Source organism: Meles meles, chromosome 15 (assembly GCF_922984935.1).
Source record: "Meles meles chromosome 15, mMelMel3.1 paternal haplotype, whole genome shotgun sequence".
Classification (NCBI taxonomy): Eukaryota; Metazoa; Chordata; class Mammalia; order Carnivora; family Mustelidae; genus Meles; species Meles meles.
The window spans coordinates 31,381,637-31,404,114 of NC_060080.1; the positions used below are offsets into that span (position 1 = coordinate 31,381,637).

Here is a 22,478-nt window from a genome sequence, read left to right on the forward strand (position 1 = left end):
ACAGAAAGCTAGCCTGAATCCCTGTTGCCACCAGTAACTATGTGATCTTGGGTAAGTTACTTACCCTGCGATTCTCTGAAATGGGGTAAGGGCCCCTCCTTAGCCTTCTCCTTTCTACACTATCTATTTCTAATGTAAATCAGTTTTAATTTTGATTTCACTTATCAGATCATCTATCAGAGTACCAAAGTCACATGATTCCGAGAATATTTGGTATATATGCGTGTGTTTCATTTCACCAGCCATTGGCTTTCCCAAAACTATCTAGAACATGCACTCAAGTTTGCTGTGGCATGCAGGAAACTTTGACCACTCAGAGTTAAAAAGAAACAAAAATATACTAGGGACTTCCTAATTCCTAATCCATTCACCCGTACATTAGGAAGCAATGCTAGCCAGTCTCTCAGAATACCCTACCTGTTTTATTCGGAACTGCTTGCAGATTTTAGCATTTTCAGCATGTACTGATTTTGCCTGCCAGTCATATCTTTTGGAAATCTTTTTCTTAAGGTTCACATAGCTTTCATTCTCCACTATAACTGGTGCAGGACCTTCATCCTCATCTGTCTCCTCCTCAGGTTCTGATTCTTTTTCAACTTGAAGGGGATAAAAGGAAACATTTTCGATATGGAGCCCTTTCTTTAGCAAAGGAGGAAAGTCACTATCTAATAAAGTAACAACAAAATTATTTAAGATGGAGAAAAAACTTAAAAGCTTGAATAAGCACATTTCAAACAACTACTACTGCCAAATAACTTAAAATGCATCTTCAAATGAATTTAATCAAGTACAAGTGGCTGTTACTAAACCAAATTAAAAACAAAGAAGAAAAATATCATGGCACACCTTGTTAATTCCATAGATCTTTACATTCAAGGAATTAACTGAAAGTTTCAACTATTTGCAGGTGTTCCTAAAATCTCATGATATAAAACAATCCAGATACCTCTCACATGATAAATCAATAAACAAAATATGGCATGTTCATATAATGGAATATTATTTGGCAATAAAATGAAGTACTGATACACCCTACAATATGAATGAGCCTTGAAAACATGATGCTAAGTGAAAGAAGCCAATCACAAAAGCTGCGTAGTGTATGATTCCATTTCTATCAAGTGTACAGAATAGGCAAATGCATAGAGACAGAATGTAGGTTCATGGTTTTCAAGGGTTGAAGGAAGGAAGAAATAAGGACTCATCACTAATAAGCTAAGTATGGGGTTTCTTTTAGGGTTAACAATGTTCTGGAATTAGACAGTGGTCACAGTTGCACAACTCTGTGAGTATACTAAAAACCCACTGAATGGGGGGGCGCCTGGGTGGCTCAGTGGGTTAAAGCCTCTGCCTTCGGCTCAGGTCATGATCCCAGGTTCCTGGGATCGAGCCCCACATCGGGCTCTCTGCTCCGCGGGGAGCCTGCTTCCTACTCTCTCTCTCTGCTTGCCTCTCTGCCTACTTGTGATCTCTGTCTGTCAAAAAAAATTAAAAAAATTAAAAAACAAATTAAAAACAAACACTGAATGGTACACTTTGAAATTAAGGGTGAATTTTATGGTAGGTAAATTTTATCTCAATAAAGCTGTTACTTAAAAAAGTCCATGCCACACCATTTGTCATTGCTCAAGGAATATATCTGAATCCCACACACTAAAAGCTGCCGTTTGGGAACAAGTGGCTAGTGAGTGAACCTAGCCATCTGTCCACCATCCCCATCTCAATGCAATTTCATTGTTCTCTACTTATTGATGTTTACCTAAGAACTCTTGTGAAATAATAAAAACTTACTTTTCTCAAAGAAAGATGGCAGCAAATAAGAGAGAATTCTTTGCTGAACTTCGAACATGGAGTTTGTGGTATAAGAATCGGTACAGCAAATCTGGATTTCAATAAAGCCAGAAGATTGCACAAACATTTCTTTGAGGATTTAGGGATTCATAAAGTAGCCCTATGCTAATGAACTTTGGGGGACTAGGGTACTATAGAAAGAGAAATATCTCTAAAAACTCATTTGAGAGTCATTCCATATAAAGCATCAGAAGTAAACATGTGAAACCAAATGAATTAAATGGAACAGTTTTTCTAGGAAGATGCTCTAGTTCTTCCAGCTCCCAATTGCTTGAATAAACTTATACAACGCTACAAACCTTCAATGCAGAGAGCCCAATCATGGTGACAAAACTGGGACTTACAATTAAAGTCAGGCCACAGTTCAGGGGATTCTCATTCCCTTTTGCCCATGGACTAAGGAGAATGACTTGCCTAAGATCACCAGGAGATCCGAGCACAGCCCTCGGAAACGCTGACTTCCTCAGTCCACCATTCTGAACTCCCCCTCCACAAGGCCCTCCATGCAATCAAGGCCTTACATACCTTCGGGAATTTGATTTGAAGCAAAGGAATTATTTGGAATCACTGGTTTACGACAGACAGGATTATTTATTCTGGTCCCAGAGGATACTGGCAGAAAGTTCACAGGAGGGACACTGTACTTGTGATGGGTATTTGTCAGTAAATTGACTATTTCTGATTCTTCCTCTAAAAGGGTTATCAAAGAATACACAACAGGTTCTGAAGTTTCTGCAAATGTCAAGGCCTTGCCATAAAGGAATTCAGAAATATGTAAACGACAAGCCAGAGGTAGATTCTCATTGGTGGAATAAAATGCCACAAGAGGAGCTTGGTAAGGGTATTTGTGGTCTTTAGAAAATCGAATTTCGAGTTCATATAAAAAAGAGGCATCTTCGTGGGCATTAAGATGAGAATCATCTACAATTCTTTCCGCTCTTCCGACAATCTGATTTGGGGGCACTTCATGTTTGAATTTGCATCTTGATCCAAATTTACAATTTCCTTTGAGGTAAAATTTACAGACTTCAAGTGAAGCATCCTGTGTATTTTTGGTACTTTCCCTTTGCTTGGATTTGCAGAATTTACTCGTCAAGTACTCCAGTTCTAATCCAATGGTCCAGACTCGGTTCTGAATTCTTTCTATAAATTTCTCTCCACAGATGGACTTGAGAGCAAATGCCTCTTCCTGCCGCTGTTCCACACACTCATCCAAGCTGACATGGGCAACTGCCTCCGAGCTCTTCATCTTCTCCCCAAATGTCTCTGAAAAACACTGTGTGAGCAGATGTTCTAGTGATGCCCCGACATCTCCATCACAGAGCCTCAGGGCTGCCTGGCAGCGGTCAGTGTCGAAGCCGTACCTACCAAGTGTGAAACGTGACGAAAAATATTAAGTAGTAGCAAGTCACAGAAGTGAAATTCATTTATACATGTTTGTGTGCAGTTATAACCATATATAGGTAGGACCTGTATTTTGAAAAAGTATCTCTGGTAATACTCCCTAATCACCTTGTTCTGAAAGAGAGGATATTAGACATGTCATCAGGCACTGTCACAACCCACACACTGGGAAAATACTCCGGAGGGGTAGTTGGGTTTATAGTATGATTTTAATCTCTTCAGTTCTCCCCTAATTCCCATCAATGTTGAAAGCAATCACCTGGAAAGCTTCTGCACTGCAAATGTTGAGACGGTAAACTCTGGACTATGAGGCTCCACTAGGCCTGAGCCAGCATATTCCAAAGGGTCACAGTCAGGAACGAGGGAAGCTTCTCGTCCAGCAGACCAGTACTGTTCATCATCACACTCCGGCTCATCATCTTCCTCCTCTCCAGAAATGCCTCTTCTGACAACGGTAATATTTTTTACATTAGATACTAATTTCTATGTACTTCAAAGAATAATTAAGAAAGAGTCCAAGAATTTAGTTCAAGGAGTCAAAGGACCTAGGATCCTAACTATTCTTTTTCTTTCTTTTTTTTTTTTTTTAGGATTCTAACTATTCTTTAGTCACTGATTTAAACTTTTATTCATCTATTCATTTATATCCTGGCAATTAATATTCACCAGGCATTTATGACATGCCAGGTACTATGTTAAGGGTTTTATATGGTCTGTCTCTTTAAAAGTCTTCTCACTAATCTGATACTATTGGAATCTCCATTTTTCAGATGATCAACTAAAACTTAGAGAGGATTAGTAATCGCCAAAGGTTATACAGTAAAGAACAAGTAGAGATTTTTAACCAAGGCAGTCTGACCCCAGAGCCTATATTCTTAACCACAGAAGCCCTGGCTATTCTCTCTCCTCGTTCATAAAAACCATTCCTCATTTTTTGCTTGGCTGCATAACCACCCTTCCTAAATCTAAGGCAGATAAAGAGATTTGTGGATAAGCTGGAGATGGAGCTGTTCACCACTGACCACCCATTAATTGTGGCGAATGCGACGAACTGACTTCTTTGACTGAAATCACAAAGCAAAACAGTCAAAGAGTCAAAGCTGTTTCTCTTCGGCAGATGGTTATGAGAAAGTGTACCCCTAAGCCTTCATCTCATCAGCTCAGTATCTGCTCCTACAACAACACCACTGCTTGTTCACTCCAAGGTTTTATTCCGAAGCCTGTCAATAAAGCAATTACTGAGTCTGTTTCAGCATTGTCCTCGGAAAAAAAGATGAAAAGGCAATTTGTACTGCTCGCAGATACTGCAATACCAACTCACTCCGAAACTGTTGCTGAATAGTTATTCTTGTATTTCTCTCAGCTCACTTCCAACTAATTACATCGTCACCATAGGATCAGTATTGAAAAGTCGTCCCAAAGACACGTGGGACCTGCCCACTGCCAACACAGCTTCCTTCACATACGAATTTACTCAAATAAAATGATTTACTCAGATCCAGCGTCTGCGTCTTGCTCCTGCAGGTCCCGGAGAAGAGCTTTCACTTTCTCCTGGTTCTCAGAAGTCATGTGCAGGGTCTGAAGGGGTACTTTGGCTTCGGGCTTCCATCTGGGGCGAGCCTCTCCTTTTCTTACGCTACTGTTGCTAGGTCTGCAAAGGACACATTGACTTGGGACCAGAACTGTGACACTCTCTCCCACAGGCCCCAAATATATACAGCATGAACTGGACTGTCAACTACCTTACAAATGATAACAATGAATGTGAAGAATTCCTTGTTTTCCACAGTACTTACCAGACTTCATTATCTTGCTGCTGCTGCTGGAAAAAAACCTGATTAGATACTTAATCATTAAATCTGGCTTCATTAACTCAAGAATCCTTTGGAAAAACTAATACTAGGATGACTCCTGCTGGAATAGCGGACTTTCAAAAAAAAAAAATGTGTTACACACAAATATTCATTCTATTTTGGGTACCCAATCTGAAAACAATGAAGGGTCTCATCTTACTTGTGAATATTAGGCCTGCTTCTGAAATATTTACCTAAATTATCATTATTTCCTAATTTAAAAAAATAATAATAAATACATGTTCACTGGAGAAAAGTAGAAAACAGAAGTCATTCTAATTCACATCAATTATTTTCACATTTATAAATAAAACTATACAGTATAATATAATCTTTTATATTTGCTTTATTTCCTTATCAAAATTAAACTGGTATTTCTCTAAGATTAAATATTCTCTTACAATGTATTTTTTGTCGTTGTTGTTGGTTGTGGTGGTGGTTTTTTTTTTTTTTTTAAAACAGAGAGAGATCACAAGTAGGCAGAGAGTCGGGCAGGCGGATAGGAGGGAGCAGGCTTCCTGCCAAGCAGCAAGCCTGTTGTGGGGCTCAATCCCAGGACCCTGAGATCACGACCTGAGCCGAAGGCAGAGGCTTAACCTACTGAGCCACCCAGGCACCCTCCTACAATGTATTTTTAATGGGTACATATAGATGGAGATGCACTGGAATTTACTTCACTCATCTTTCATTGTAAGATTTTAGATTTTTTTTTAGAGACTCTTTTTAATATTTAAAACAATAATAAATTCTAAAGTTTAACATTATTCCCTAAATTTCTTTTTTTCGTTTGGCATGTTTCATTATAAATTTTCACAAATCTAGGAAATGGAAGAAACTTTTTATGTTTAAAATCTCAATTCACAATATTAAGACTTTGAAAAGAACCATATATTTAAACTTGCAACACTGGATAGGAAAGGAGAAAATATAATCGATTATGGTTTTAGCCACTTAGTCATAGTTTCTGAAAAGAAATGTTGCCCCAAGTCTATCATTTCTTCTAAAATTTTTTTCTTTATTTTAAAGTAGGCTCCACGCCCACTGTGATCCTAAAGTCAATGCCTCTATTTGTACACTGTATCCCAATCACTTCAATCTCCTCAAGGAAAGAATCCCAGCACTTGTATTTCCCTCTACATCGTCAGTTCTTCATTCCTTTTAGAGCAGTCCCATCAGCACACACACACATCCTGTGTAATTCTACCATCTTAAAAAAACCAAACCAAATTCTCCCCCTCAAACTATTGTCTTATCTCTTCTCCCTCCTCTGCCCGTTATGGTAAAACTCCTCAAAAGGGTTATCTAAATCATTGTCTTGGTCTCCATTTTCTTTCCTCTTCTCTCTGACACACACTAAAATCAGGGCTTCTCCTCACCAACCGTATCAAACAGCTCTTGTCAAGGTTACCTATGCTATAGATATATAACTCAGTGAGGCCTAAAACCAAAATTATAAGGAGAAAAATCAAACACTACACTAAGAAAATCTTGCCTTATCCTACCACCCATCAAGAGTCTTGAACACCATTGTTACTGAAGCTAAGGTGCAGACATTCACCAGCTGAGGCCTTGGAGTAAAGCTGTGAGAAAAGACCAAAATGACACCACAGAGAAGAGATCCTGTCAGCTCATTTTCTGCTAGGCATATAACTGTCATGCCACCTACAGAAACAGTGTAAGATCTGGTTTGGGATTCACAGAAAAGGGAGATATCAATTAAAAACGGAAATTACCTGATTCTTAGGAAATGGCAGGTGAGGGACATCTGGATTATAAACCTTTCCATGTATAAGATAATTTTCTTAGTTAATCTTACCCTGGTGGCCTGCATAACTGCAGTCCTCAATAAAACAGGAGTCTCCAATAATCCTGAATTCAAATGAATAAACACGATATAAGAATTTCCAGCCCATTCCATTGGTTCAAGAAATTCCTGGCGGCCTTTACATGTGTTCTCCAGCAGTCTTGGGTCATAACTAGATTATATAGCACCTTTGTGGGAATGAAAAAAATGTTGCATCTTCTAGGCCTGCTTAGGGGAAGTGATCATTCCTATGGGGCAGAGGGAGAGCAAATGGGTAAAGGAAATAGAAGGGGACAAACTTAGTAATAAGACGAGTGTGTTCTGGAGATGTAGTGTACAACACAGTAACCACAGTTAAATATGATGTTTTATATATTTGAATGTGGTGAGACAGTTCTTAGAAGTTCGCTCATATGTAAAATTTAAGAAACAAAAACAAAGAACAAAGGAAAACAAAAAAAGACAAGCAGAAAAGCAGACTCTTAAATACACGGAACCAACTGGTGGCTGCCAGAGGGGAGGAGGGTGCTCATGGATGGGTGAACAAGTGATGGGATGCCGAGGGCACTGATCTTCATGAGCACTGAGTAACATACAGAATTGTCGAACAATTATACTATGTGACTGGAACTACTGAAAGACTGTATATTAATTAGACTTGAATAAAGAAAAAGTTCACACCAAAAATAAACAAAGAAACCATAATTATGTAAGGCAATGGATGTGCAACTGAAGAAATAACAAAGGTTACCTATGCTACCCACACCGCCAAATCCAGAGGCCAGCTGTGAGTGCACATCTCTTTTGAGCTCTCACAAGCACTCCTTCACGACAAGTATGCTCTTTATGGATCCCATCCTATCCAACTGGATAATCCCCTTCAGAGAAGCTTTATTTCCCGATTCCAGAAACCAAACTCTCCTGGGTTTCCTCTTACTCCACTGGCAACTCCCCTATCCCCTTTGACAGATTCTCCTAATCTCTCTCAGCTCTAAAGCCTAGAGTAGCCCAGGGCTCAAGGTTGGGACCTCTTCTCTATCTATATAGTCTATCTCATCCAATGTCACAGTTTTAAATTGCATTTAGAGGACTCATACATTAACTTCTCTAGCTTAGATCTTTTCCTTGAACTCCAGATTTAGATGTAAATTGTCTACAGACAGTACATACAGAATACTGAGTCAGGGCTACTGAGTATAGTTGTGCAGACTGAACACTGTGCAAAGGCTCCTGGTGGGGGTAGGAGGAGGATGAGGGAGGATGGGACAGCAAGTGTTCAAATCCAGTCCATGTTAGCTTACAAGCCAAGCTTCTGGGGCTATACCTGCCCAAAGAAAGGGGCACCATTTTCTAATTCACATAAAGGCATACAATGAATAGTAGCAACTCTGGCAGGAGGGACTGATGTCATACACCTTTGCCTCAAGGCTGACAATGGCTTCCTATCTTTCTCAAAGCAAAAGCCAAAATCCTTACAAAGGCCACTAAGGTCCTACACAGTGTTAGCCTCTTGGATCTAACCGCCTATTACTCTCCTCTTTACCCATCCACTCTGGCCACATGCTTCCCTGCCACTCCTTAAACCTTCCAAGCACACTCCTGGCTGAGGGGCTTTGTACGTGGTGTTCCCGCTGCCTTGAATGTTCTCCCTTCAGGTAGCTTCATAGCTCTCTCCTTCATTTCCTTCTCATCCCTACTTAAAGGACATGTTAGTAGAAAAGCCTTCCCTGATCACTCTACATAAAACAGCAACCACTTAAAAATAACAGCAGCTTTTTTGGTATTTTCTACCTCTTTGGTATTTTTCTCCAGGGCACTTTCTACCTGGCATATTATATATCATTTATAGTCTTTATACCTCAAACTTGCTTCGATGAAGACAAGAACACTATCTTATTCATTGCTCTAATTCTAGTCCCTAAAACAGTGTGGGGTGCATAGTAGGTGCTCAGTACACACTTGCAGCATGAATGGATGCCTAAGGCTATAAGAACCCCCAGTTACAATGTTTATGTTTTCAAAAAGAAGGGAGCTGCATCTAACTCAGAAGTTAGGCTCTTAAGTCAGCAGGTAAAGTGAAAATATACCTTAAAATTCCCCTAGAAATTTCCTAGATTCCTTTAAAAAAAGGGTCAAGTTTTGAATGATATATTAGCTCTCAGTATGTCCGAAATGATCATTTTTCTTTTAGAACAAAAAAAATTTGTAGACTCTCTTGTTGAATATTAGATGAAGTTCTTGGTTTTTTATATATATATATGGACTATGTATAAAAATATGTATTTAAGCCTTAAAATCACACACTCAGTGCATCAAGTGGCTTCAACTACAAAAAGCACCTGGAAACTGAGACTGATGGAGGGAACTGTAATTCTTCCATGTTTTGCTCACTGTGGGGCCCAGATTCATTCAGTGGCAAGTTTAAACTATTTAAATGCTATCTGTTTTTCTTTTTTTTTTTTCCTGAGTGCAAATACTTATATTCATTTAAGTTAAAAGCATGTTTGATGCAGTTAAGCTCTAGCATTCACCTATATTCCTTTCTAATTAATATTTAGTTCAGAGTTATTTCCACAAAAGAGAGAGAGAGAGAGTGTGTGCCTGTAGCTTTAAAGAAACCTTTCCATCTCCAAAAATTCCGTGGACAGCTTGCAGACAGTGAGAATTCTCTATCTATGCTATACAGCCTGCAGCAATAAAACCTATACTTTTACTAAATATTCATTAGAATTATCAGAATCTATTCATATTTGAAAGTTGAAGACGAAAGAAGCCTGGGTATGACTCTCTCACGGGTTATCACACGAAGCACCAGTGAAGATGTGGCTGATATGTCTGGGAAAGAGATATCTCATCAACTAAAAAGACAGAGAGGACCAACAAGTTGCATTCGGGGACTTTCAAACTACAATATGTAAGAAATAGTCAAAATAATTTTCACCACTTTTGCCATTTCCAATATTTGCTTTTCTGGTAACATGAGTTATAGCAACAGCATTATATTTGATTCACAGTGGCATGAAAGTTAAGTTAAACTCAGATTTCGACCTTCCAAAAAAAGCCATTAGGTGGCTGTTTTTGGAAGCCTCTAGAAAAGGTTATAGAGTGGGAGACTGCAAGGTTTTAAAACAAGAGCTACAATTCACTTGACCAGAATTACTTGGCATTTCTCCCCCTTCTCTTAGCTCTCCGCTGTCCCATAGGTCAGGAACTGATACTGTTTCTATACTTAAATATTAAAAAAGCATAATGACCTGGATGAGCGCCTTGATTCACTGAAGATACAAAAGTCATCGCCATCATCCCAAATTCTACTCGAGGCCTTCCGACTGCCGGCGCTGCCACCACCACCGCCACCGCTGCCCCCATGCGATTTATTGGTGTGACTCCTGCCTCCTCTGGCTCCTCTCGACGACCCTTTTCCACTTCCTTTGCCTGGCTTGCCTTTTCTTCTTACTGAAGAACTCATTGTCACCTGCAAGAGAGAAATTAATACACACATCATAAAACTAGACAAGTATGACAATCCTTTGTCACAGTTATGGACAGAGCCCATTACAAAGAAATAAGGAAATGCATGTTTTTGAAAAGGGTCAGTCTAGGGGAAGCATAGATAAACTGTTTTAACAAAAGCTTTACAAGCACATCCCTCTGGGGATTAATATTTATTCATTTTCTCCAACACAGATTTCTTAACCAGGGATATGTATCAGAAATACCTAGAGAAGTTTCAAAACACACATGTTTAAGCCCCAGTCCTAGATCCCGATTTGGTGAGATTTGGTATACGGTTTAAAAAACTCTAGTTGAAAAGAGATGTTCTTCATGTATTTACTATGTGATTTGATAAACAAAATTTTAATTTACATATACACTTTCAGAAACACAGACCTTGTTCAGAGATTTTGCCTGGGTAGAATGAAAGTATAGAGCTTTTGCATGCAAATTAAGCTAAGTTGTTAACCAGCTTAAAATACAATACTATAACTATAAGATGCTTTATGTAAGCCTCATGGAAACTACAAAGCAAAAATCTACAGTACGTATACAAAAGAGAAAGGAATCAAAGCATACCACTAGAGAAAACTATCAACTCACAAAGACAGCAAGAGAGGAAGAAGGAGCAAAGGATCTATAAAACACCTAAGAAACGATAAACAAAATGTCAGTATTAAGCCCTTACCTATTGGTAACTACCTTAAATGTAAAGAGATTAATTTCTCCAAGCAAAAGACACAAAATGGCCGAAGAGATGAAAAAATAAGACCCAACTACATGCTGCCTACAACAGAAGTGCTTTGGCTTTAGGGACACCAACTGAAAGTGAAGGGATGGAAAAAGCTATTCCATGCAGATGGAAACCAACAGAAAGTAGGGACAACTATACTTTTATTGGGAAAGATGCACTTTAAGGCAAAAACTAACAAGGGACAAAGATGGTCATTACATAATGATAAGGGGATTAAATCAAGAGGATCCAGCAATTGTAAATATTTATGCACCCAACATCAGAACACCTAAATATATAAAGCAAAACAGATATAGACCAAAAAGAAAGCAAAAATGAGAAATTAAAATTATAAAATATAGCCAAAGCTAGATATTTATTTAATTTTATTTTTAAAAATATTTTATTTTTAAATAAAAGCAGGGGGAGGGGCAGAGGCATAGGGAGAAGTAGGCTCTCCACTGAACAAGAAGCCTGATACTGGACTCAGTCCCAGGACCCTGAGATCATGACCTGAGCTGAAGGCAGAGGCTTAACCCGCTGAGCCACCCAGGTGCCCCAACTTTGAAGATTTTATGCACAATATTTTTGTTATACATCACAACTTGGCCACCTCCGCTCCAAACAAAAGAATGAATCTTAAAGTGAGCTTATTTCTTTTGGTGATTCGTGTATGTACAGAGATTCTGTGATTCCATTTCATACTGTACCATACAGGAACACTTTGTATAAATGAATTGCTTTTGATTTTAGTATCATTAGTAGTATCATGGTCCCATCACATGCCTATTAACCTCATAAATGTGTCATTAGTTTTTGAGAAAAAATATGTAAATATGTATTGTAACATGAGAATTTCTCTCCAAAGCAGGGCTTTAAATATTTTGGAAAATTTTGATAGAGTATATCACGTGAATTCAGATTACTTCAATGCCAAGAATTATGTTTAGATAGGAAAAAAGAAGCTTGTCTTGATCTCAGATAGAAAAATAGATTGTTTTGGGTTTTATGTAGCTTTAGATTTAATTAATTTTTTGACAGAGAGAGACACAGTGAGAGAGGGAACACAAGCAGGGGGAGTGGGAGAGGAAGAAGCAGGCTTCCCGCCAAGCAGGGAGCCTGATGTAGGGCTCAATCCCAGGTACCTGTGATCATGACCTGAGCTGAAAGCAGAGGCTTAATGACTGAGCCACCCAGGTGCCCCATAGCTTTAGATTTTTTTTAAAATTTATTTATTTTCAGCGTAATAGTACTCATTGTTTTTGTACCACACCCAGTGCTCCATGCCATACGTGCCCTCTCTATTACCCTCCACCTGGTTCCCCAACCTCCCACCTGTAGCTTTAGAATTTTAAAAAGCTAGAATTTAATCTGCTTAACCAAAAGTGACTTGGGAAAAAAATTTTTTTTGGAAAAAATTTTAAAAATTCTAAATATGATAGGAAATCTCTAAAGAGCTGAGGCAAAAGATGGCTAGAACTGACACATTTTAAAACAATTATTCCAGGGATGCCTAGGTGGCTCAGTCGGTTAAGCCGCTGCCTTCAACTCAGGTCATGATGCCAGGGTCCTGGGATTGAGTTCTGCATCGGGCTCCTTCCTCAGTAGGGAGCCTACTTCTCTCTCCACCTCAGCCTGCCACTCTGCCTGCTTGTGCACTCTCTCTCTCTCTCTCTCTCTGACAAATAAATAAACAAACAAAATCTTAAAAAAAAAAACCAATTACTCTAGCTGCTATGTGAAGAATAAAGAGACTGCGGGGTGGGGTGTCAGGGGGTCGGGGTGGGGCAGGGGGCGCAGTGAAGAGAAGCCAGGATGCCAACTAGGAAATTACTGCAGTTGTTCAGGCAGAGCAAATACAGAAAAAATACAGTGCGTTGGACTAGGCTGGGAGCAGTAGAGTTGAAAAGTGGTCACAGATTCTGAATGTATTTTAAATGTAGATGAATTAGATGAAAAGTATGAGAAGGAAATGTCTACAATTACTGTGAGATTTTTTAGCTTATATCAACTGGGTAAATAGTGGTGTCATGTGCTCAGAACTGGAATACTGAGGAGGAAAAAATTGGGGAGGGTGTCACAAGTTCATTGGATCTGTTACATCTGAGATGTCAATTAGATACTCACATGGAGACATATTGAAGGTAGCTGAACAAACAAGTCTGCATTAAGGGGAAAGGTAAGATTATTTCATTTAAACCTCTAAAAATCTAGTACGGTAAAGATCATTTCCTATATTTTATAGACAGGAGACTAGAGCACAGACAATTATATGATATGTCTAATGCCACCTAATGTATAGAAGCAAAGTCTGGAGCCAGGGTTTGAAGCAATCTGTTTGACACCAAAGCCAAATTCTTTCTACTGTATCACCACACACATGTACCTTGTATCTTCAATTCTTCAATTCAAAGTTTAGTGATAAACAAGACCTCCTTTGATTTGTGCCTGGGTCTTAATTTATAAAGGGGACAACAAGGAGAGGTCAATGGCACCAAAAGAAAAGTTTAACGTTATTCACCATTTGGCCAGAAAGGAAAGAGGCATGCCATGCCATGGCAGGCCAGGCCCACAGGAGGTAGCACCCGTGTTAGTCAGGAGGCACAAAGGAGCCAGAGGAAGGCAACAGTCACAGCCTTTCTTAGGGTTTCCGCAGGAAAGCAGGGCAGAGTAAACAATTTAGGACTGGCCAGTTAAAATAATCCCAGCAGGCTTTGGGGCAGAGTTGCCTAGTTGCCTGTGACCTGGCCCTGGGTTGATTTAGGGGGAGGGAGGAATTGGCTTGGGTGCAAAAATTATGATAAAGGAGGTAGGTGGTGGGGGGTTGGTCTGCATATGAAAGGTGTGTTCACAGGTCAAGGTGAATTAGCTATCCCTAGGAAGGGCAGCTTCTTCCTGGCCAGGTAGGTCCCTGATGTGTCAAAACAGAATAAAATATGGAAAATAAAAAATGATTAATACACATTTCCAATACAAATCTCAAATCCCTTCATTTCAAGTTTCCTGACTCCATATCTCTTAGATAAGAATATCATAAGAAGCCCAACTACCTCAAATTCTTCTGTAGAAACAGTGGTACTTACACTCATAAAAACTTAGGGTCATTAAAAGCTTAACAGGAGACCAAAACAATCAGGCAAACTGAAATTCTGTAAAGTTGTACATCAGTAATTATTTATTACTTCTAGAATTCAGAAAAAGGTAAAGGATATACAAATCAGATTCGGCTCAAAAAATACCCAGTCCGGGTAAGTTTGTGTAAGTAAAATACACTAGAAATAAAGCAAGAAGATAATGTGCTTTGATTTTTAAAGAGTAGCTAGCCAACCAGACCACGCCCCAGCTAGCTTGCCTAAATAAACGAGCAACAACTTGTCTCACACCAACCCCGAAAATGTCAACTTTACAACCTCATCTGAGATCTGTTCTCAAAATGTTGAAGGAAGACTGCTGGCTGTACCAATACGACTCACCCCAGATGTTTTCAAGGGAATGAGAATCAGGTTGTATGATCTACATGGATTAAATGTCTCTATTCTATTCCACTTAGCCTGGGAAGATTCCAACTATTTTTCTTCACCGTGGACACAGGGACCTAAGTTTGGCTCGAAGAGGATCCTTTGTTTCACACCCAGAACAGGCCCCCAGGAACAGAATCACCAAACAGGGTACTGAAAACTGATCACACACCCCTCCCTTCCCAGGCAAACCTCTGACTGACCCCATACATCCAGCTCCACGCAGATACCTACACCTGGTACCTTTCTTCCAGCATATACTCAGTTCCAGACGCCGACAAGAGACAGGAAAGGAAAACCGAGCCTCTTCAATGCAACCCTTAACCCCTCTCGCAGCTGAAATCAGCTCCCTCGCCTCCAGCCCGGGTGCGGACAACCCGGGATCCTGCTAGCACAGACAGACTCACCCACCCCAGCCAACCTGCCTGGATTCCCCCCGGCCGGATGCTCCTCAGACCCTGAGCACCCCCGGAGAGTGAGGCGGTAGCAGGGTCCGCACACTGACAACCAGGGCGGCGCGCAGACCACGCACACACGCACACATCCCTTGTCTGCGGAAGGGGGAGGCCGTGGCGGGTTCGTAGCGCCGCTTCCCGGGGCGGCTGTCAGGAAGAAGCACCCGGGGCCGAAGGGATCCCGCTGGGGCTTCGGCACCCACCGCGATCTCACCTGGAGCGGCTCCGCGGCGGCCCAGCTGCGGCAGCACAACCCGCTGCCTTCCGATTGGCTCAGCGTCGGCCCCTCGCATATTCGCTTCCGGGTGAGAGGTGCCTCGTCGCCCCGGCGACCGAGTCGCGCTCCGCGCGGAGTTGGCGCTCCTTTCCCTCAATGCCGCAGAACTGGCGGCCCCGGAGGAACCGCAGAGTCAAGAAAACATTTGCGGCACACCTCTGTCAAGTGAGTGCCCCTCCTCCCAATGCCCCGAGCCAGGAAGGTCACCTCTAAGTAGAACTCGCTTTAAGCCAGAGCGTGACCACTGGTAGCGCCTGTGTGGCTGTGACTTATTTCCTGATCGTCTACACTGGGGATGACGTGGGGACACGGAGAACCCCACACCCCACCCCTGGCCTGGGAATCAGAACACCTGGATTCTAGCTGTGTTTCAGCCGTCGATTTGCTGTTGTGACATCTTGGGCAAATGACAACCTCTCCGGATTTCAGTTTCCTCTCTGGTGCCAGATGGTCTCCATGTCTTACATTCCCTCTCGCTCTAACATTACAAAGTTTCAAATGTGGAACCATTTAAGGACATTTGAAAACATTTTGTTTTTTTTGTATGATCAACTTAAGTACTGTGATTAATAAGCATTTAAAGATTGTGCCATTCATTCCCTAGACGTTCAGTTCCTACCTACAAGTACTAAGCACCTACAACTAAGTACTATGCTGGACACTAGAGTGAGAAAAAAAAACCCAACATTTGACTAATCCCCGATCCTTGACCCAGACGAGCTGGGTATTGAGATTGGAGATTTCAGCACCAAAGCGTTATTTTAACAGGGTTCTAAGTACAATAGTAGGGATCAGCCCAGGGCGCTGTGGAGACTCCTAGACAAGTCTGGGGGAGAGGGGAGATAAGAAATGCTTTGCTTAAGTGATACCGGTCTCTTTTTGTGTGTGCCTTTTTCTGGGAAAAATATGCAACTTTGTATTCCAGTTCACCAATTTACTTTTCAGTTGTATCCATTCTACTATTCAGTCACTACACTAAATAATATTATTCATTTCCTAGATTACTAATTGGTTCTTTTTCATAACCACCTATTTCGGTCTCAAGGATACTACACTCTCCCTTTCTCTCTGAGGATGTTAACAGTATTTTAAAGTCTTCTACCTATTGTGTTATATTTCCTCAAAGGGGATGAGCCTCAGTCTTTCTCAATTGACACCTAAATTAATTTTTAAGTAAAAATGTCAGTTCTCTTGCCCCGGCCATAGAGATTCTGATTCAGTAGTATAGGAACTTGCAAGCATCCCAAGTAATTCTGAGGAACGAGCCACACTTTGAGTAATATTCTGGTAGACTCTGTTGTCCCAGAAGTTAGAATTTACTTATCTTCTCTCTATATGTTTTCTTTGGTATTGGAAAAAAAATAATATCTAGTGATTTAGTCCACTAAATGTCCCAGGGCTTTGAGGCATGGATTCCCCTCAATGCTTTCTTTTGACCTGGTCTCCATTCTAATCTCATTCTGTTTAGACGACCTCACCCCTATGTCTCCCCACTATCATTTACTATCTTTATTTTCTATTCCCACCTTCTGCCAATTCCTCACTCCATTTTACCTCTGTGAGGGCATCTGTAGGTCATATAGGCTACCCAAGAGAGAGAAAAACATATAACCACACAAAAACTGGCACATGAATGTGCATAGCAATGTTTTCATAACAGCCCAAACTGGAAACAGCCCAGCTGTCCACCAGTTGATGAATGGATAAACAAACTGTTATTTCTGTACAGGGGGTTGTTATTTGGTGGCAAAAAGCATGGCTACATGCTACAACATGGATGAACCCTAAGAACATTATGCTGAGTAAATGAAGCCAATCATAAAGGGCCATTTACTGTGTGACTCCTTTATATGAAATGGCCAGACTAGACAAATCCATAGAGACAGAAAGTAGATTAGTGGTTGCCAGGGGCTGGGGCTGGGTCTGGGGTGAGGTGGGTTGGGGTAAAGAAGAGGTGGGAGTTGAAACCAGGGGAATGAAGACTAACTGCTAACATTATAAAATTAGATTCTGGTGATAGTTGCATATGTCTGAATATGCTAAAAAACATTGAATTATATACCTTTAAAGGGTAAGTTTTGTGGTATGTGAATTATATATTTACAAAGCTATTTAATAAACAAATAAGTGAAAATAGATTATCTAGACCAAGTTATTCATTTCCCCAGGGACCTATACTAGAAAATGGGAATGTCAAGTAATCATGATATGCTTGTGATCATATGAAGTGAATCAGTGTGGTTAGCTCTTAAAGCACGTTTGTTACAGGTCTTCTCATGTAAAAATATTTAAGTTTATCTGACTTTTCTTAAATCTTTTAAAACAGCTGCTGAAGTATATAAGATAAACTTTATATTTCCAAATGGAGACAAGTATGGTAAGCATACATTTCAATTACCTTTTCTACTAGACTAAAATTAAATAGCTAACAGTAAAAAAATGAGACTGTAAATTTTGTAAAACTAATATTGGGATATTAATTCCATTAAACAAAATGACACAGAAATACTAATAGATGGACAGATTTTATATTTCTTTATTTATTTTTAAAGATTTTATTTATTTATTTGACAGAGATATAGAGAGAGCACAAGAACGCAGAGTGGCAGGTAGAGGGAGAATGAGAAACAGACTCTTCACTGAGCAGGGACCCTGATGTGGGGCTCGATTCCAGGACCCTGGGATCGTGACCTGAGCAGAAGGCAGCTGCTCAACTGACTGAGCCACCCAGGTGCCCCAGATTTTAAAGTTAAACTGTGATGTTAAGTCTAGATGTTATGCCTTGGGAACCCATGTATGGGATCTGTCGGTCTTCTTGTCGGGTATGTTTTTTAATGGTTACGTGACTTAAGGGACACCTGTCTGGCTCAGTCAGAAGAGCATACGACCCTTGATCTTGGGGTCAGAAGTTCGAGCCCCATGATGGATGAAGAGATTACTTTTTTTTTTTAAAGATTTTATTTATTTATTTGACAGAGAGAGATCACAAGTAGGCAGAGAGGCAGGCAGAGAGAGAGGAGGAAGCAGGCTCCCTGTGGAGCAGAGAGCCCGATGTGGGCTGGATCCCAGGACCCTGAGATTATGACCTGAGCCGAAGGCAGTGGCTTAATCAACTGAGCCACCCAGGCGCCCCGGATGAAGAGATTACTTAAACAAATAAATAAATAAACTTAAAAACAAAAACAAGACCTTCTATGTCCATGGAGCTCCTTATCTCTGGCCTCATTGGTTTCAATGCTAGGAAGCCAAAGAGACCCATAGGGATGCAGTTGTGATTAGTCCTGAACATAAATACTTTATTACCTAGTCACACAAGGTTCCCATTCATAATGGATTGCAATATATTTCTCTCTTGTTTAGATGGTGACTGTACAAGAACATCTTCTGGAATCTTTGAGAGAAATGGAATAGGTATTCATACCACTCCTAATGGGATTGTCTATAAAGGAAGCTGGAAAGATGACAAGGTATTGTTGTTGTAATATTGATAGTGGGCAAGTAAGCCTATTGCTTAAATGATTCCTGACATTTCACCAAGAATGAAAAACACATGTGAGTAGACTATACAGTAAAAATAACTGATATGAACATAGGAGTGATATTAAAGTCATACAGGGTTTGTCATTTTTTTTTAAAGATTTTATTTATTTATTTGACAGACAGAGATCACAAGTAGGCAGAGAGGCAGGCAGGGAGAAAGGAGGAAGCAGGCTTCCTGCAGAGCAGAGAGCCTGATGTGGGGCTCAATCCTAGGACTCTGGGATCATGACCTGAGCCGAAGGCAGAGGCTTTAACCCACTGAGCCACCCAGGCGCCCCATCATTTTTTTTTTTAAGATTTTTTTTTTTTTTAAATGAGCAGGGAGCCTGATGTGGGACTCAATCCCAGGGCTCTTAAATCAGGGCCCGAGCCGAAGGGAGAGGCTTAGCCCACTGAGCCACCTAGGCACCCCTTGTCATTTTTTTTTTTAAGTTTTATTGATTTAAGTAATCTCTGCTTGGTGGCTGGGGCCTCAAACTCACCCCCCCCTCCAGCTACCCCCTCATGCTCCTCTGGCCAAGCCAGCCAGGCCTCCTGTCATCTTTATTATCATCTTTCTCATCTCCTATTCACTGAGTAAACTAAATGCATTATATAATTTACTCATCTAACCCTCATAGCATCTCACAAGGTAGGTACCACTCATGCTCCTGTTTTACAAATCAGGCTTAGGTTTCTTGCCCAGTGAGTGATGAAACCAGGTGTGGACCTAGGTGTGTCTGAATACAAATTTTTCTTCCTAACAACTTCTTTGTACTGTTTCCTGTGCTAACTAAACTGGCTATCTTTTAAGATTTTCGATATATTCAAGATATCTTGAGGACCCTATTATCATCATCCCTGACCCCATAGATGTTCAAATGCCCCAGCTCAAGAACATTAGACTTAGCGGGCTTCAGAAAGAGATGCATTTGAAGGACAATGAGAAATGGTAGATGTTGTCTTATTTTTGTGGAAATAAAGGGTGATACAGTGATAGATTAAATAATAACTAAGTAGATGATAGACATATATGTACATTTTTAAAGTATTTTAGGGAAACTGAATGTTAGTTACTGAGGTTATTTCCTTTGTTACTAACAGATGAATGGTTTTGGAAGACTTGAGCATTTTTCAGGAGCAGTATATGAAGGACACTTTAAGGACAATATGTTTCATGGATTGGGGACTTATACATTCCCAAATGGGGCAAAGTATACTGGAAACTTCAATGAAAATAGGTAGGCTTAAAATAAAAAGTCATTGTCATTCTAAAAGGTTCTTTTCAGGTATGTTTGCTTAATGTTTTATTTAGTCAATGCTATTATATTCTTTTGTAATATATTTCATTAAAATGTATTTATAATATATTTATTAAGAATTGTTTGATTAGGGGCGCCTGGGTAGCTTAGTTGGTTAAGCATCAGATTCTTAATTTCAGCTCAGGTCATGATCTCAGGGTCATGAGATTGAGCCCTGCATTGAGCTCTGAGCTGGGCATGGAGGCTGCTTATAATTCGCCCTCTCCCTCTGCCCCTCCTCCACCTCTCTCCCTCCCTCTCTGTTAAAAAGAAAAGAAAAGAAAAGAATTGTTGGTTTTTTTTTTAGGGAAAATGTTATGAAGAGAGGCTAAAACCATCATGAGCCTCCAAAAGAAAATATTCTTGTTGATAATCGATTAGACTTTTCATTTCTTTCTTCTTACCTCTCCTATTGCTATAGAACTTTTTGCCATCAGCTTGGAAATGGAAAGCTTGTCACAATTATTGAGAAAATTTAGGCCAAAAATTACTTTCACTTGAAATATCCTCATAAACTTTTTTTCCCCTTAATTTTAGAGAAAGAGACAGGGATAGGGAGAAAGGAAGAAAGAGAATCTTAAGCAGGTTCTACACCCAGCATGGAGCCTGACACCAGGCTTGACCTCACATCCTTGAGGCCATGAGCCAAAATTAAGAGTTGGATGGTTAACCAACTGAGCCACACAGATCCCCCTATCCTGATAAATTTTTCAAAAAGCAGCCTTGGGGGATAATTTCATAATTGTTTATTAGATTTTGACCTGATATATGTGTGTATTTTTACTAACCTAATTTTTCAAATGTAAGCAAAATTAGTTTCGAATTGTAGAAATGTACTCACTGTTGTCCTTTCTGGGCTTATGCTTGAAGGAAAAATAAAAATGAAATGAAACAAATGCTTAATTTTATTTATTTTTTTAAAGATTTTATTTATTTATTTGACAGGCAGAGATCACAAGTAGGCAGAGAGGCAGGCAGAGAGAGAGAGAGTGGGAAAAGCCAGCTTCCCGCCGAGCAGAGTGTCCATTGCGGGCCTCAATCCCAGGACCCTGGGATCGGACCTTGACCAAAGGCAGAGGCTTTAACCCACCGAGGCACCCAGGTGCCCCAAATGCATACTTTTAAAAGCTTAATCTTTCCACAGAACACCATCCCATGTCATCCAGAGGCTCATGTTCATTTATAAATATCCCTTTATTTCCAGAATTGAAAATGCAACCTAATTGTTAGGAAGTGGTTGATATAAATACATTTTGAGGAAGGCAGAAGAGCGTTCACCTTTTTTGACTCCCAAGTCTGTGCTGATAACACACATTTTTTCCACTGCTGTTAATGAAGGGAAAAAATCCAACCCATGGTATAAGGTCTGTTTGTTTATGTTCACATTTTCACTACTCCCAAGAGTCCAAGAAAACCCCCACATAGCACACACAGCACCTCACACATAGTTGATGGTCTATAAATATTTGTTGAATAAATGAATGAGCTAATATGGACTTTTCATTTTTTAACTGATTGTTTGGTTTTGTGTAAACTTAGTGTGTGTGATCCTAAAATCCTAGACATCAAAATTTGTATAATAACAATGTTTGTTTGGAATAGTAATGGTTTTGGTACACTATAAAAGCAGGATACTGAATTTTATTATTTTATTTTATTTTATTTTTAGGATTCTGAATTTTAAATCAAAGTTTGAAAGTGGAAAGATATAATTCTTCAGGTGTAGAGTATAATATGTTAGACAATCTTATACCTGGACTGTAAATTCTTGGTCTTGGTTAATGAACAAATTTGTTTTTCACTATTGCAGGGTGGAAGGTGAAGGACAATATACTGACATCCAGGGACTGGAATGGTGTGGTAACTTTCATTTCACTGCTGCTCCAGGCCTGAGACTAAAGCTCCACATGTAGTATATTTTGCATTAAAATTTTAATGTGGTAACTGAACTTTTTAGTTATAAGGAAAACTTCGTCACCTAAGTAACTTCATATACTACCTCTCTTTCATAATTTTGCCAATAAAACCATCTCTCAATGCCTTTTTGAACTTTATTTTCATCATCTTATAATTACTTTAAATAAATTATGTGGGAAAGCTTGGGTGGCTCAATTGAGTGTCCAGCTCTTGATTTTGGCTCAGGTCATGGTCTCAGGGTCATGAGATTGAGTCCAGCATCTGGTCTGCTCTAGGTGTGGAGCCTGCTTAAGACTCTCTCTCCCCCTTTGCTTCTCCTCCTGCTCTCATGCATGCAAGCACACACTCTCT

General features: G+C 40.0%; 2 protein-coding genes across 2 annotated transcripts in view; one reads left to right on the forward strand and one right to left on the reverse strand.

Annotated features, from left to right (window-relative positions):
* The window catches only part of DHX57 (DExH-box helicase 57), a 58,044-nt gene extending 42,664 nt beyond the window's left edge, over positions 1-15,380 (reverse strand). The window contains exons 1-6 of the mRNA XM_045978892.1: positions 15,328-15,380; positions 10,167-10,387; positions 4,748-4,906; positions 3,515-3,700; positions 2,377-3,215; positions 418-596 (exon numbers count right to left, since the gene is read on the reverse strand). Of these exons, the coding sequence (XP_045834848.1) occupies positions 418-596; positions 2,377-3,215; positions 3,515-3,700; positions 4,748-4,906; positions 10,167-10,381 (1,578 nt within the window). The 5' untranslated portion in view covers positions 10,382-10,387; positions 15,328-15,380. The remainder of the gene's footprint in view (positions 1-417; positions 597-2,376; positions 3,216-3,514; positions 3,701-4,747; positions 4,907-10,166; positions 10,388-15,327) is intronic.
* A 42-nt stretch (positions 15,381-15,422) lies between these two features.
* Positions 15,423-22,251, forward strand: MORN2 (MORN repeat containing 2; the record flags this gene model as incomplete). The annotated part of the gene is made up of 5 exons (XM_045979033.1): positions 15,423-15,555; positions 17,717-17,767; positions 18,751-18,857; positions 20,014-20,150; positions 22,021-22,251. Coding segments are annotated over 5 exons (531 nt in total), but the record flags the coding sequence as incomplete, so codon positions are not given.
* Between the last annotated feature and the right edge of the window lie 227 nt (positions 22,252-22,478).